Below are 17467 nucleotides of genomic sequence, written 5' to 3' on the forward strand. Positions count from 1 at the left end.
GGGCATGAAAGAAAAAGAAAAGGGAAAATCAATTTTTAAAAAATGCACAATAAATGCCTGTAGAGATCCTCTGCTTGGTAGAAGACTGAATCACTGGTTCATATCCTGTGACAGATGTGGTTCATCTACCTGCACCAGTGCTAAAATTTCTCAGGCTTATTTGGTCCATTTTAGCTCAAAAAGAACTTTTACCAACAATTTCATCCAATGCTTACAATGCTTTGAGTTAGGAAGTGTTAGTACTAGAGTTTTGTTTTACAAAAGCAGAAACTAAGGTTAAAAGGCTGTCAGGGGGATTCAAACATGAGTCTTCTGAAGGGGAAGGAACCAGGAGTGGTGAAGTTCAAGGAGACATTTATTTATGGAAAGGACATTGATAGGGAATCTTCTTTCTTATTTTTGGCCTTCACTGGTATACCAAGAAGTGTTCTAGACACAGAACTTCTCTGAACCTGGGTTCAGTTAAATAACTAGTTATCTTTCAGGATGTGTCTTGGAATTACAATGTGCATGGGTTTTATAACCATTATCTCTACCTCCTTCTGTGCATATGAAACAGGCCAACTGACACGTGGTTTGGATACAGCAATGCAACTGAATAAACCTGAAAATAGGGGGTGGTCTTTTTCCCACAGTAGATTTAGTGAGCCCAACATTGGATGGAAACTCTCTACTTTACTCCTCATAATATAGAGGGAAGTTTTCCACCCCCCCCCCAAAAAAAGCAAGTTCCCCCCCACCAAAAACTGGAGAAAATCAGGACACAAGTATATGGGACACAAGCACTCTTCACAATGATTACTTAACACACTTCTGTCACTTTTGTTTCTCTCATTTTCCATTCTACATTTGTAAAACGCTCAGTGGTTGCCTTATTGTCTCCCCCATCTTCCAATTGGATGTAGGCTTTTCTTCTGGATTTCTTAATGCATATATTTTATAATTTTTTTCTCGCACAACTAGAAATTCTGCATGCCACCATGTAGAGTATGGGTTTCATGGGGTTTTCCAGGCTTTCCTGGGGACCACTCAAATTAAATAGTAGACTATCCTGTAATATCCACTTCATGTCGTTGCATCAGCCACATGTTGCAGTCGCATACTCTAAGTTCACCAGCAAGATAAACTCAATAACATGGTCTGTGTCTCCAAGGACCACAGACCTGGGTGGCAAGGTAGTGTGGAAGCCCAAAATTATGGCAGAGGTTCATGAATCTATATAAACATACATGTTTAATTCAATCGATACACATGAAATTTATTATTACTAGCATTCTGGGCTTTGTAAAATTTTGACATGAAAACAGAATCCTCTCATCAGAAATATTGGGATCCTCACTGGTCTTTGATGTGACTGAGTTTAAATCTGGCACGGAACAGTCAAGAAATAAAGAAACAAATGACTATGCTTCAAGAATCACAAGATAACATGCAATGAGGCTATTATAATGCCAACAAAAATAATGTGTGGCAAAGAATTCTTAAAGGACTCCGCTAAGTGAGAACAGGGGATAAATCAACAAGATGGACTGCGGCAAAGGACAGAAAGATGAAACAGAAAGGACAGAAGAGCAGTGGGAATGAGTGAAATAGATTAAAAAAAAAAAAAATGGGTGGATTTCAGCTAAGTCTCCATAAGGTTGAGATGAGTTTCAATGTCCAGTCTTCTGAGAATCCATCCTCAGCTGTTAATGGAAACCATGACAGGCAAAAATTCATCAATGTCACTCTGAAGATCCAGGTGTCCTCAAGGCCTAAAAGCTAAACACAATTTGATTGCTGATCTAGATCCATAAAGGGACCACGCAGGGTGGGGTTCAGCCTCAAAGGATAAAGGGCTTTGGTGTTTGGAGAAACGCATGCATTTCCCTGATGCACGATTAGAACGCTGCAAAGTGGCTACAGGATAAGGTTGTCATCACACAATGTTCTAGTTTCTTTTCTTAAAAATCCACACGGTAAATAATAAAGATCTACTGCTAAGCCACAAAATTAAGCCATCCTATATACTTTCTGGAAAAATATTTCAATCCCAAAGCACAGGCACACCCCTAGGATAGGTGCAACACATGTTTTGAGTGTGTTTGGTTTCTGCAGTACTGAATTTGAGATCTTTCTATTGCTGATGCTTGTTGCTTACAGTCTACACAAACACCTAAAAGAAAGAAGAAATTCCACTTGCAAGAAGTCACACAGCTGTGTGCTGGGCATTACGTACCAGATGCAGGAGCCCACGAGAGAAATCTGGAAAGCTGTGGACATGTACAGGTCATGCAGACAAGGCTTGGGTTGAATCTTCACATTTTAATCATCCCTCCCCTGTCCTATTGCCATTGGGCAAAGCTCAGTCTCGGGTCAGAAATGAAGTTTATGGACATACTTTATGCGACATGCATATGGTGATCATTTCAAGTCATTTAGGAATGGTTTCTCAACCTGGACACTGTCGACATCGGGACCAGATGGTTCTTTGTTACTGAGCTGTCCTGTGCATTGTAAGATGGTTAGCATCATCCCTGGCTCTGCCCACTAGATGCAGTCACACCAGCTCCTCTAATCAAAACTGCTTCCAGAAACTTCCAAATGTCCCTGAGGGGTAGGTCATCCTCAGTTGAGAAACACTTCCCTCAGTGACCGTGGGGTACTTAACACAACAGGAAATTTGATTTAATGAGGAAACTGAATTTGAATTCCCAACATCCACTACTGTGAACGGAAGACATAGGACGGATCAGTGGAGATTAAATTGGATTAGAAGTCATGAGGTTTCTGGTCCCTCTACCACACAAAAAAAGATCTCAAAGTGCAGCACAAGGAAACTGTCTTGCTTTGTTTTGTTTCCGGTCTCCATTTAATGTCTTGTCTTTTGTTTAACTTTAGCACATACTTTAAATTTATGTATTGCCTTGTTCTATTTTATATGTTCATATAAGCAGTGATATGATTATAAATATTTTAACATGTACTCTCCAGAGGGAAGAGATGCGTGTGTGTGTGTGTGTATAGGTGTGTGTGTTTAATATGGATTTAAGGATGTATAGGATGCAATTTACAAGTAATAATATAAGATATACTACACTTTTACTGTAGATTTCACAGTCAGCTGATTCTCAGGATAACATTTTTGTTGACATTTCTCTAACTTTTGCTACAAATGTAAGGAAAGTCATCTAAATACCCAATTTAAAATTGCAATCCAGGTGCCCCTGAGTGGCTCAGTCAGTTATGCATCTGCCTTCAGCTCAGGTCATGATCCCAGGGTCCTGGCATTGAGCCCTGCATTGGGCTCTCTGCTCAGCAAGTTTACCTTTCCCCCTCCTCCTCCTCTCTCTGAGAGCTTATGCTCCCTCTCTGTCCAGTAAATAAATAAGAGCTTTAAAATAAAAAGTAAAAAATAAAATTGCAATCCATCTTAAAGTCCAGCATCTGTGATACCCCTTATGCTGACCAACTTTTTCACTTCCCAAGGTAGTATCATGTAGAACATACTATTCAGTTTATTTATACATGGAGTAAACTCCCAAGAAAACAGGGCTCTTTGGTTCACTGATACACTCCCGAGTCCCCTGAGAGTGGTTAGAAAACAGTTGGTGCTCAATTGATACTTGTTTAATGAATGAAGAGATCTTGTTTACCCACTGTTTCCCAAGTGAAGCTGACCACTGAAACCTTTCATCTTCCTGGCCCTGTTAACATCGTATTTCACAAAATTGAAAAATGCTGCAATAGATGACCCTCGCATGTTCTTTCCAGCCCTTACTCTGGATTCTTTAACTATGACTGCACTTTATTAGACTATCGAGAAAGGATGCAGTGGACCATAAAGCATGATGGCTTAGCGCACACTATTATATTTTCTAAGGTATGTGCATGATTCTCAACACTTGGCAATGTCTAGGGACAGCCCTGATTGTCACAGTGGGGAGGAGGGTGATAGTGGCATTTCGTGGGCAGAGACCAGGGAGGCTGTAAACCTTGTGCAAAGCACAGGTCCCCCTGCCTGGCCCCAGCGTACCCCCAGCCCATGACAAAGAGTCACCTGACCCAAATTGTCAATAGTGTTACTGTGAAAACAAACAAACAACAAACACCAAAACAACAACAAAACACACACATACAGATAGACAGATACTTTCTGCAATTTCATTTTGTGGCTACTTGAGTCATTTCTATGAAAAAACAATTAACTGAAAGACTTGGGAATAAAACCCCAGTTTGGGATTTGGGACACTAATCTAGGTTAGTAAGAGTGTGTGAAAAAGGCACTCAGCTGCTCTGTGCCTCAGTTTCCTCACTTCCCAAAGAATAAATAATGATGAGTCTGTACTTCAAAGGGCTTAAATGAGCCTTAATGAATACTCATTAAGTATTTTGAGTTTCTCAGTGAAAGGTTTTTATAGAAGCTAAAATGGTGATTAAATTATTCTTCCAATTAGATCTTCATAATCAAGTAGCATATGACTTAAGAAAAATTAAAAGGCTAAAAAATATTTTTCTGAGTATTCTAAAACTTATCAATTCAAAAAGGATGTTATTAATCTCCATAATCTCATGCTATGAACACCTGTGTTTTCCTTTTTGTCTTTCTCTGGTGGTAATGGGAAAACAGTGTTTAGCCAAGAGGCAGCACACTGAGTACCCGAAACACTGAGTACCCAAGTGCTTTGGAGTCAGAACATCTTGCAACCACTTATTAGTGTGTGATTCTGGTCAGTTACCCAGTCTCTCCAAGTCTCAGTTTTCATTTAGCTTTACAACGAGAATTATACTCAGATGAAAATTAAAATTCATTAATATGTATACAGCACCTGTACACAGTGGGCGTTTAATAAGTGTCATTTCCCTTTCCTTCCTCTGTGTTTTCTTCAATCTATCCGGAGGCAAATGCTCCAACTTCTGGCTTGCAGGTAATGTGAAAACTTCAGCTAGCCCAGAGTTTCAACCTCTTCCCCTGTAAGGTGTTTCATAAAAGTCGTTCAAACATCGCAGGGTGCGCCTTTTAGGAATTCCTTCACTGTTTGATCTCTTTTTGTCCCTTCTCTTTCAAAGCCAGGAACGAATAAAGGTAGCCAGAGGGAGGAGAAGAATCAGTCCTTAGAATGGGACAGCAGCTGGAAAAGCGACCCAGGGCGATGATGAACTTCAGCATGGGTCAACTTTTCTTTTTGAAGTTAACTTTTCCCCCCAGTGGCCACATGAAAGAGGTCAATACAGGAGACCTGAGAAGAAACTGCCTTGGTTAGAAGTTGTCTGCACCTGTGGTCTGCAGAGGCGTTTTGAAAAGCGCGAGTCCTGCGTGGCTGGGCTTGGGAGCTCTGCGGATGGTCTTCAGATGGGAGTGGGGCCGGAGGACTGGTACGGCCGGGACTGAGTCACGCCAAGGCCCGAGCCACCAAGATGAGCGCTCACTTGGAGGTGGTGAGGTCAGGGTTCACGCTCGGCTCTGCCTTTCTTTCATTTTGTGACTTCTGGCCAATTACTTAAATGCTTTAAGCCTGAATTCCTTATCACCCTCAGAGGATTGCATTTTGCAGATTAAATTAGACAACATATGTGAAAGTACCTAGCACAGTGCCTGAAATTTAGGCACTTGGCCAAATCTAAGTCTTTATGCAAATTTCCATGCATCTCAGTGTTCTAGAATAATTTCTATTTACGATAAAACGTCTCCCAAATGTATTCCATGAAAAACTTGTTCCATGAGCTAGTCTGGGGTGGAGTGGTGGGGGTTCTAATGTCAAATTGAGTTGAGATACGCTGCATACCATATCCCTGTTGCAGATTCCCACTCCGTACGAGCATCTCCGTGACTCTGGGAAGTGATGCGGTTAAATAGCATGTAAGCTAGCTAGCTAGCAACAACTTGATTATTTATTTTTTTTTAAGATTTATTTATTTATTTGAGAGAAAGAAAGAGAGACAGAGAGCTCGCTCGCACACAGAGGGAAATTGAAAGGGAGAAGCAGACTCCCCACTGAGCAGGGAGCCTGATGCAGGCTGGATCCTAGGACCCTGGGATCATGACCTGAGCTGAAGGTAGATGCTTAAGGACTGAGCCACCCAAGCACCTGCAACAACTTGATTAAATCTAGATTTCCTAATACCTATATTCCTAATGGAATATCCAAAGACCCTTCAAAACTGATATTCTATAGAAATGCTGCCATAGCAAAGACTTACTAGCAATCAAGATTCTGAACGTGGGTCCCTCCTGGTTTTTAAAAAAGCTTCCTTCTGCCCCAGATTGTACTCAATGGTCTCTTTAGCTTTATTACAGGGAAGTTTTCACCCCTCCAAATAAATGGACTCTATTAATCTATTAATCCTTTCGAACCCAACCAAGAACATAAAATTACACAAGACTTAGCTTATTGATTAATAATTTAGCTTATTGATTAATAAGTGTATTGACTCTTTACTTTGTGAATCATCCCAGAATTGATTTCTAATTAGAGATAGGCCCCCAGACGTCTCCGGGATACGTTTTCAAACAGTCAGTCTTGTACTCATGTGAATGAACAATAGCAATCACCGCGGCAAGTCCCATTGTCAAGGACTTACACTGTGCAAGATGCTCTCACGTGTTTTATCTCCTTTGTTTCTCTAAGCAAATCGTGGTACCACCCTCATCTGATCAAAGAGTTAACTAAGGTTTACGCAATCACCTAGGTCAATGGCAGACCCAAAGCACGAGCTCTGTTCCTTGACTCTAAGTCCAGTGGCTTTTCCTTTGTTATCTATACCAGAATTCTGTACCAGTGTGTCAGACATGGAGCGCACATTAATATTAATAGCCGAAATATACTTTAAAAAAAAAAACCCTAACACAAAAGTCCTTGAAGAATATGTATTCCTCCTTTTCTGCTGCCTAGGTGGCCAAAGACTGGAGAAAAAGCAGGGAGGTAAGTCTGCTGCTCCTTTCCTGGTAGGCCAGTCTAGCTGACTTGTTAAGAGTGGCCAAGAAGTTCTTCAGTGTGATAAGGAGAACCGTGGACTCGATAGCCGTCCTTCCCGGACCTGAATCCCAGCTCCTTCACTAATTAGCTGCGTGAGCCAAGAAGAGTCACCTCCTATCTCCGTGTTTCAGTTTTCTCATATATAAACTCTAGATTATGATGGTACCTGATTGCTGGTTGGGTTGATTAAAGATTGACCCAACTGGATGATTAAAGAAGATCAGTGAAGCAGAGTAGAGGGCGCCTGGGTGGCTCCCTTGCTTATTCGTTTTCCTTCAGCTCAGGTCATGTTCCCAGGGTCCTGGGATCAAGTCCTGCACCAGGCTCTCTGCTCAGCCGGGAGTCTGCCCCTCCCCCTGCTTGTGCACTTGCTCTCTCGGTTGCTCACTCAAAAAACCAAGATCTTAACAGAAAAAGAAAGGGGCGCCTGAGTGGCTCAGTGGGTTAAAGCCTCCGCCTTCAGCTCAGGTTATGATCTCAGGTTATGATCTCAGGGTCATGAGATCGAGCCCCACATCGGGCTCTCTGCTCAGCAGGGAGCCTGCTTCCCCCCTCTCTCTGCCTGCTGCTCTGCCTGCTTGTGACCGCTCCCTCTCTCTGTCAAATAAACAAACAAAATCTTTAAAAAAGAAAAAAAAAAGAAAAAAAGGAACAGAAAACAATTGTCCTGTAAATACCTATAACATATACTGTACATGTAACTAGGTCCTTGTGAGCTGTTTTGGAAAGACAACTATTCACAACATTGTTTCTTACTGGAATAACAGGCTTCTTGTTCCAAAAAATCTATTTACAAATGAGGTTAGGGACAGCTATACCGTTCACAAATCATGAAGATAAGTGCTGAGTAATTTCTCTCTCCCCCTACCTCCCTAAAGAAAACAATGTATGCCAGAATCAAATCAAAATGACTTCTGGGTTAACCCCTGGTAGACATATTTTTCATCCTCTTGTTTTGCTGGTTCCAATCCTTTCTAGCTGATTTAGAAATCTCTTTAGTGACGTACGTGAAAATTGGTATCACAGAAGCAGGAGTCTATTTAAAATCGCCTCAGTTAAGGTTATAAATTCTTCTGGGGTTCTCCTATGAATCTGAGAATTATTTAACAACACAAATTGTCTTCAAAAGCAATGTCCTTTGTAACCATGAGGAACAAAAAGGGTTTGCAGTTGAAGCAATATCAATCTAGCATCGCTGCTGGAGAAAAAAAATCCTGTCAGCCATGCTATGTTCACCATGTGAAGGAGCAGCGGTCAGCATTAGGTCACGGACAAGTCTGGTCAATAGTCTCATTCTTTAGTTGAATTATTAAAAAACAAATGTAATCAATTTATTAATGATTTTGGAGCGGGATTTCTTTTTTTCATTTTCTTAACTGGAAGACACCCATCTGAAGTTGCAGCTAGGTAATATATTTTCTGTAAAGATTTTAATGCCAACGAATCATTTCTCTTGCATAAGGTCAGTTTAATGGGTGGTGGTCCTCCATTTTAGTTTTATAACCTCATGATTGGTATTTTAATGTCAAAGCCCAGGTCTTCCTTATTCATGCCTATTTCCCCAGCATCCCCAGTACTGCAAATGGGGCATATAACAGCCACTCAATAAAAATCTGTGAAGGTTATGAATCTGGGCCAGGGGCTACCAGGGCAAGTGGAGGTGGGACTCTGGGAATGAATTTTGCAGAGGATACATTTTTCTAACAATGACTATAGAGACCTCTGCTGGCAATTGTTGGAACTACAATTCAGCCAGAAAAAGTAAAAATGGGGAGACCGGGGGTGAATTTGTTGTCTTCCTTTGGCCATATTCTGTCATAAAAGGCCCATAAAGAGGCTGTGCTTTCTCACAATGTGTAGATTTATGAGGTCGCGGCAAACACTGAATTTAGGGTAAATGAGCAACTTTTCTATGAGGGCACTGGAAAGTGTGTCAAATTTCGAAAGAAAAACACGGCATTAGGAGAATCGGACTCTGATGAAACTTTCTGTGATTATCTGATAACTGGTAAACTATTCAAGCCCTGCATTCAAGAGAATTTAGAACAGGGGCCCAGTCCGAAATATTAGGATGGTCTGTTCATCTTGTTCGTTGTGAGGATTGAATACCCTTGTGCATGTCATACAATGTCTGTTACCCAGTGTTTCCCTTTACGCTGCCTTCGTCTTACCTGTGATCAGTTTAACGTACGGAAGCAGTCACAAGCCATCATTTGGGAGGGTTTTTTGGTTTCTTTGGAGGGAAGAGATGTATTGCGGGCCTCTCCTGATTACCCCATTCTTCCTGCTGTAGGTATTTTCAAAGACGGGTTACTAACACAGTCCTAGAGTGACCTCTTGCTGCATGATTTGTCCATGAGCCTGCAAGCTCAGTCGTGGGTGTGAGTGAACTACCAAGACAGAAACTGCTCTGTGTGCAAAAGTGCATGTATTTACATGAGTAACAGGAATGATCCAGCACTCTATACCTTAACTTTTTAATATTCCCATAGCATATAAGGCTACTGGCTTTCCCCTTATCTCCCAGTAGAAAGAAAATTCTTTCTCCAAAATGAATTCTACGAGGTTCTAAAATGACCTAACAATTTATCCTTGGATTTTGTTTTAAAATGAATATTTCACATTCACAATCAGATATATTCTGGACATTACTATGTATAGGACCGCTGAAGAAGCAAAATAATTTACATTTGAGGAGCAGCAGAGTTCCCCGTGGGGTCCATGATTTGAAATTCCACGATATCTGAATGCACTTCCAAAGACGGGCTTATGATGTAAAGAATGGTCTTACTGTTTAAGTCCTTTTGGATAAATTTCTCATGGATAAATTCACCTATAAGAAAGCAATGAATGAATTTCATGGGAAATCAAGCAAAATATTAAATAAAAGCTGATAAATTATATGGCAATTTTATTTTAAGCAGAGCTTTAAAAACAGTCAAAGTAGATATTTTTAAAGAAATTAACATTATTGCAAGTATCTTTAAAGTCATATGCAATAAGCTTAAATTAGGCTTTAAAATTTACTTTGGCTCAGAAATATTGTGCCTTAAAGAAAATATAAAAATAGAGGGAGAGTAGGAAGATCCAGTAATAAAATCTCTAATTCTGTGCCATCCTTTTTAGTGACATATTTTGATCATTGTCTTCATAAAGCAGAAATAATATGCAATCCAGAGAAACTATTATACCCCTCCCAATTTATTTATTTATTTATTTAGTTTAATGAACTGACATCATTTAGAATTCCTGCTAGAAAAAAAAAATTAGTCACAAATATGAAATTGGTACTGACACTGTGTGTTCCTCTGACTATATTACCATCTGGCTGTTACAAAGAATTGTAAATAATAAACAGCTGCGTGACACCTGGGTGGCTCAAGCAGTTAAGTGTCTGCCTTCAGCTCAGGTCATGAGCCTGGGGTCCTGGGATCAAGTCCCACATCGGGCTCCTTGCTGAGCAAGGAGCCTGCTTCTCTGCCTGCTGCTCCCCCATGCTTGTGCTCTCTCTCTCTGACAAGTACATAAAATATTTTTTAAAAAGGCTACCAGGGGTGCCTGGTGGCTCAGTGAGTTAAGCTTCTGCCTTCAGCTCAGGTCATGATCTCAGAGTCCTGGGATCGAGCCCCGCATTGGGCTCTCTGCTCAGCAGGGAGCCTGCTTCCCTTCCTCTCTCTCTGTCTGCCTCTCTGCCTACTTGTGATTTCTCTGTCAAATAAATAAATAAAATCTGCAAAAAAAATAATAAACAGCTGCGCATCACTACTTGATTCTCCACTTGAGATGAATTTAGAACTTCTCAGCCTCAAACCCTCTTTAGCACCAAAATTGATTTATAAACTGCCTCTATCAGTAAGCCCTGGGGAGTGTTTACCAAATGGGCCTACACTTAATTAAATTACTCTTTAGCCTTGCCAGCTATGGGGTATTTTAAGATGAGCAATTACAAGGATTAAGGAAGGCAAGTACCTGTTGTTGTGTTCTCCAGATGTCCATGCTGGGGACCTCGTAAAATCTTAAAGATGATCAGATCGTCATCGGTGTCTGGGTCTGATGCCTTCAACACATGGGAAGTGAGGTAAATCCCATAACATCCATTTTTCAGGAGCCCCACTTGAGAAGGGGAATGCAAGTGTGTGATGTAGGGGGCTGTTTTGTCCAGCTGGTCAACCTGGATAGTCAATAATGATGTACAGTCTTATATAGAGGTTTCTCATCTCCAAACAACATAGGGTCTAAATGGTTAACAGTGATAATCCAGCCCTAATTTCAGATTCCTTATCTTCCTCATTTATTCATTTCTGTTACAGGCTGGCTCATTCACAGTATCCTCAGTAAATATCATAATGCTTGGAACAGAAGCTAACTTTCCATTGTAAACTTTGACCCAGCTTGTTAATTGTCCGTTGTCTGACTCTCCTATTAGGACACAAGCTCTGATGGCACACATCACATCTTCACCCCTACCTCTCCCTTTATTCCCTGTCCCTGGCACAGCACCTGAACCATAAGAGCAGCTCAGGGAGTATTTGTTGAATGAATACATTAAAATGGGCCCAAGAACTATATTGAAACTAAACGTTAGCTCCCGAGGAGGATTCTTCCATTTTCCCGGTATTTGGTGGTAAAAAATAAGCTTATGAACATTTACATAAGGATGTGCATCACGAATAAATTGAATATTTTGGGGGCACATCTTTGCTCAAATGGCATAAATGTTGAATAAAAAACAGAAACACTGGGGCACCTGGATGGCTCATTCGGTTAAGCGTGCAACTCTAACTCTTCATCTCAGAGTTGTAAGATCGAGGTCTGAGTGGGCTCCACGCTGAGCATGAGCCTGCTTAAGATTCTTCCTCTCCCCTCTCTGTCCCTCCCTTCCCACTCACACACACACTCTCTCTCTCCCTCTCTTAAAAACAAAACAAACAAAAATACCCAGAGATGCTTTGGTAAGAAAAATAATGAAAGGTGATTATTTACAGGCATTTGTGTATTTCTTTCACTGAGGATGAGAACCACGTAACTAAGCGAGTAGACTCAATTTGTGGAGATATTGAATGGATGGGCAATCACTCCTGAGCTCGAGAAGCACAAAGGCTCAGACCCCGCGAAGGGCCTCATTCAGGTGTGGTAGGAATCTCGGTCCATCTTGCAAATGACTGTCGGAAGTTAGGGAAGGAGCAGGTTTGAATGATAAGCACAGTTGGCCACTCATACTAGACAACTGGTATGGGACCATGGTGACTATTCCTCTTACTCCCATCCATTCAGGTCTTAACTTCATTTATCCCCAAATGATACTGTTGCAAATCTTGATTCACCCTAGCTAAGGAAAGAGTAAGTGCCATGATAAGACTTGTATAGTCTGGTAGAAGATGATATAATAAACTATTATTCAGCTATTTTAATAACCAAGGTAGGAGGCACTGAAAATAAATAATTTCCACAACTGAATGTGAACTGGTAAAAAACCAAAACCACCACCAAACCAGAGCAAAACAAAACAGTAAGCTGTGGCAGAGGAGATGACTACAGTACCGTTTTTGTTCATCTGTATGTTCATACAGTCATAGACAAAATTCTGGGAGCACTGACATAAACCTGTTTGGTTGCATGGGGTGGAATTCTACATGGAATTTTCTAACAATCAAATATTTTTTTTCCTTGCAGGTTGGCAAGTTTCTTTTTTTACTACAAGAATAATCATACATCATGTTGGTAACTGTTTGGAAGAGCAGGCATTTTTATCTTTTGCTGGTAGGGGTGCAAATTAGTGAAAATTTTCTGGAGAGAAATTTGGCATATGTATATATATAACAAAAGTATATATACTCTGATCAAAACTTTCATTTTTTTGAGTATGTCCTGCAGAAATAATTAGATGTGTACACAAAATGTGTGTGGAGATTACATATATATATATGTATATATATGCATATATATAAAAATATACACACATACACATCTATACATATATATGCTCACTAAATATAATTTATAATAGTAATTAACAAAACAAATCCATAAAACTACAAGTCCCACAGGGGATTTACAAACCATCTCTACCTGACATTGGGTCTTATTCAGCTTTTAAAAATTGTGTTTTCAAAAACGATCTAATGACATTAGGAAATTTTCATAACACAATGAAGGGTAGAAACAGGCAATATGCTTGATAGTATATATCATACCCTCCTACTTTTTTAATTGCACAGAATAAAAGAATGAAAGGCAGTCACCAAAAGTAGTTATCTTTGTTTTGTTTTTTGCTTTTTCAAATTTTGTTTATTTGAGAGAGAGAGAGAGACAGGGAGAGAGAGCATGAGCGGGGGGGGGGGGGGCAGAGGGGGAGAGAGAGAAGCAGACTCTGCTGAGCAGGGAGCCTGACTCGGGGCTCCATCCCAGGTCCCTGGGGATCGTGACCTGAGCCAAGAGCACATCTTTAACCAACTGAGCCACCCAGTGCCCCAAAAGTAGTTATCTTTGAGTGGTATGACTGCTCTTGTCCCTTTCTGTGGCTTATGAATTGTTTATAATAAACAATTATTTTACAAAGAAAGCAACAACAATTTTTGAAAGTTACAGTCATTCTCCTCTCCTAAAAAGTGTTCACGACAACCTCGGAGCTGCGCAATTGGCTGGGAGGCGGGGAATCACGTAGTTATCATGGCCTTCTGTGGGAGAAGCCGCTTTACTCATGACGGCCAGGCGGCCAGTAGGAGGGATGGTGAATGGCAGGTGAGAAAAATAAAAATACTCGGAGCCAGGAAAGAAACCCTCAATGTTAAAACCAGCTGAGTGCAGGAGTGGGCTTATGTTGCATTTTCCTTAAAAATAAAAGTGTTACAAAAGGAATAAATGGGGGGCGCCTGGGTGGCTCAGTGGGTTAAGCCGCTGCCTTCGGCTCAGGTCATGATCTCAGGGTCATGGGATCGAGTCCCACATCGGGCTCTCTGCTCAGCAGGGAGCCTGCTTCTCCCTCTCTCTCTCTGCCTGCCTCTCCATCTACTTGTGATTTCTCTCTGTCAAATAAATAAATAAAATCTTAAAAAAAAAAAAAAAAAGGAATAAATGGGGAGCCCCTGGCTGGCTCAGTTGGTTGAGCAACTGCCTTTGGCTCAGGTCATGGTGCCAGAGTCCCAGGATGGAGTTCCGCCGGCTCCAGCTCCCTGCTCCGCTGGGAATCTGCTTCTCCCTCCGCCCCTGCCCCTCTCAAGCTCTCCCTCTCATTCCCTTTCAAATAAATAAATAAAATCTTTTTCTAAAGATTTTATTTATTTTTTTAAATATATTTTTTAAAGATTTTACTTATGACAGAGAGAGAGAGAGTGAGAGAGGCAACACAGCCCAAGAGCTGGAGAGCGAGAAGCAGGTTTCCTGCGGAGCAGGGAGCCAGACATGGGGCTCAATTCCAGGACGCTGGGATCATGACCTGAGTTGAAGGCAGATGCTTAATCGACTGAGCCATCCTGGCGCCCCAAATAAAATCTTTAAAAAAAAGAGAGAGAGAGAGAGAAAGGAATAAATGCCTGTTGTGATTTGTTTTAAAAATATTTTTAAAATATATATTATATATATTTGAATTTCTTTATATTTAAATTTTTATATAAATATATAAATGTATTTTATATTTAAGTTTGCTTACATAGTTAATATATTATATATTAAACTATTTAACATATGTAAAATATATTTTTAAAAATATTTAAAAAAATAAAAACTCTGGTTACATGGTCTCCTGTTGTGTCTTCGGCCACACTTGCCCCTAATCCCATTAAACTTCTTCAAAAACAGCTCTGGCTTAGTAAGTTGGAAGCATTTCAAAATATCGGAGTCCAAGCCACTTTTTTTTTTTTTTTTAAGAAAAGAAGGCTACATCCTTTAGAACTTGTGCTGGATTCACCGACAATGATCTCAGACACAGGAAAACCATATAGAGGGCAGCGACACTGGTCCTTCCTCCCTTACCCCCAGCCCATCCCCATTTAGAGGAGTACAGGACTCAATGAAGCATGATGGTGGTGTCCTGGTCACACAGTCATGATTCCCTACAACATGGATGTCAGGTTGTGCATGTTTCAGCAAAATGCAGCTGTGTTTTAAACTTGTGAAGTCCGGCGGCTTTGCCTTTGGTTCCACTCAGGATGGGACCAAAAGAGTAGTACACCCACACTTGAGAGATTTATTTGGACCAACTTGTGACTCAGTGGTGGACATTATATTGTCTCACCAAAGAAGCTCTTGAAAGCAAGATATTGAGGGGCATCTGTCACTTAATTCCTAAACTGCCTGACCTCTCTGCTCTGAAAGACCAGAAAATTCAGGGGAGTTATGGGAGAAAGTTTGAGGCTGTCCCTGTCTACAATAATTTTATTTTATGGGGTGCCCGGGTGGCTCAGTGAGTTAAGCCTCTGCCTTCGGCGCAGGTCATGGTCTCAGGGTCCTGGGATCGAGCCCCACATCAGGCTCTCTGCTCAATGGGGAGCCTGCTTCCCCCTCTTCTCTGCCTGCCTCTCTGCCTACTTGTGATCTCTCGCTCTCTCTGTTAAATAAATATATAAAATCTTTAAAAAATAATTTAATTTTATGACAAAAAATACCTTGTGCTTTGGATTAAAAAGAACTTTCACAACATATATCCAACATTCTCCAATCAGTAAATTCTGCAACTACCACGAGATCATTCTCTTACAATAGCTATGCTCTGTAAGATGAGTGTTGGTGTTGGAACAGGCCTGATTTAAGCTCTGATACTTCTTCTAAATTCTACTCCCTTTTCCTTCTCTACTCTGCAGGGTAGGAAGGAACTTTCCTGCCTGTACTTAGAATGTGTAACTCCTATAAATTTGCAGCATAGTAGACCAAGAAAAGTCTTATTGGTTGGACAGTACAGTTACATTTCTGTACCTAGAGTGGACAGTCAGGAGTCAGGAAAAAGTATATTAATAGGTTGAAGAGTGGGATGAGACAAATAACAATTAAGACATATAATTAAAAAAAATTTTACAATATACAAAGTACTTCTTTCATACTGATGACATCAGTACCTTGTCTCTTCTCCCAGTGCATCATAATTTTATGACATTTTTCTGGACCTTCCTACAGCCAAAGACTCATCCTGCATCTACTCTATGCTACCACGACTCCCCAACTTTCTTCTCAGACCCCACTTTAGATAGAGACTGTGATAGTTCATTTTATGTGTCAACTTTGCTGGCTAGAATGCTCATTGTTTAGTCAAATAGCAGGCTAGGTGTTGCTGTGAAGGTATTTTTTAGTTGTGCTGAACATTCAGTCAGTTGACTCTGAGTAATGTAGATTACCCTGTGGGTGGGCCTCATCCAATCAGTTGAAGACTGATTAAGAACAAAGACTGAGGTCCCCTAGATAGGAAGCAATTTTGTCTCCCAACTGCCTTTGAGATCAAGACTTGCAACATCAATTCCTACTGGAATTTCCATTCTGCTGGCCTGCCTTGCAGATTTTGGACATGTCAGACTCTACAATCTACAATGGTGAGCCGATTCCTGAAAATAAATCTTTTTTTTCCTTTCTCTTTTCCCTATATACACCCCATGTGTGATGTCCCCCTGAAAACCGCTGACCAATACAGAGACTAAAGAGCAGGGAAAATTATGATTATTTCACATAATCAGAAGGTACTGGGACATGTAAATTTATCTCTTCTACAGTTGGCAGAAGTATGTAGAACAGGATAAACTACATCCAAAGAAAATGGAGTCAAGGGTGATGTATTTTGATTAAAAAAGGAAAAACACCTTATGACCTCCCTGAATCATCCTAATAGTCAATACAACTGTGGCAGAGCAGTGCCAGAGGAAGGGCACAGAACTGGGGATCAGAAAGACCATGGGTCTTTATATGGTTTTGATCACATTATTGAGCTTGTGAACTCCTGAACACCTATTAAGTGCAGATAATAAAATTCCCCTCTTCCTGAGAAGGAAATGAGCTTTATGTGAAGTGGGTCTGACCCACAGTTAATGCTCTGACACTCGTAGCTACTACAGCTGTTTTCCCATTATTATTTCATGTGTAATATTGATGCTGCCTTGTACTTTTCACGTATTCAATCGAAAACCATTAAAAAGCCACCAGATGATGCGAACCAATAGGTATCGTCATAATAGAACACTTAGATATTACAACAGTAGTTACAAGATATTGAATATCTACTATATTTCAGGCAATATACTAGTGCCTGCCATATCTAATTTGATTTTATTCTCACCACAATGCTGTAAGGCATGGTTTTCAAAGGAGGAAAGGTTGAATCAGAAGAGTTAAAGGACTCCCTTAAGGTCATACAGCTAATAAATGACAAACCTAGTCAATAAATTCCAGCCTAGTCAAGTCTGACTCCAAAGCCCATGTTTTCTGTTTCTTTCGGTCTTGTCATGAACTCTTGCAACTGTCTTGTCCATATGAATAAGCTTTGCATTAATATGTCCATATTAATATGCCTGGCATGCTGTAGACCCACCCCA

The 17467-nt window shown here is 40.6% G+C and overlaps 1 protein-coding gene across 3 annotated transcripts in view; it reads right to left on the reverse strand.

Moving 5' to 3' along the window:
• FREM1 (FRAS1 related extracellular matrix 1) overlaps window positions 1–17467 on the reverse strand; it is a 187797-nt gene that overhangs the window by 33587 nt on the left and 136743 nt on the right. For all 3 annotated transcript variants that reach the window (XM_082695032.1, XM_082695031.1, XM_082695033.1), the window contains 2 exons: window positions 10926–11127; window positions 9645–9789 (listed from right to left, as the gene is read on the reverse strand). In XM_082695032.1, coding sequence (XP_082551158.1) covers window positions 9645–9789; window positions 10926–11127 — 347 coding nt within the window. The remainder of the gene's footprint in view (window positions 1–9644; window positions 9790–10925; window positions 11128–17467) is intronic.

The sequence above is a fragment of the Mustela nivalis genome, assembly GCF_964662115.1.
Source record: "Mustela nivalis genome assembly, chromosome: 13".
NCBI lineage: Eukaryota > Metazoa > Chordata > Mammalia > Carnivora > Mustelidae > Mustela > Mustela nivalis.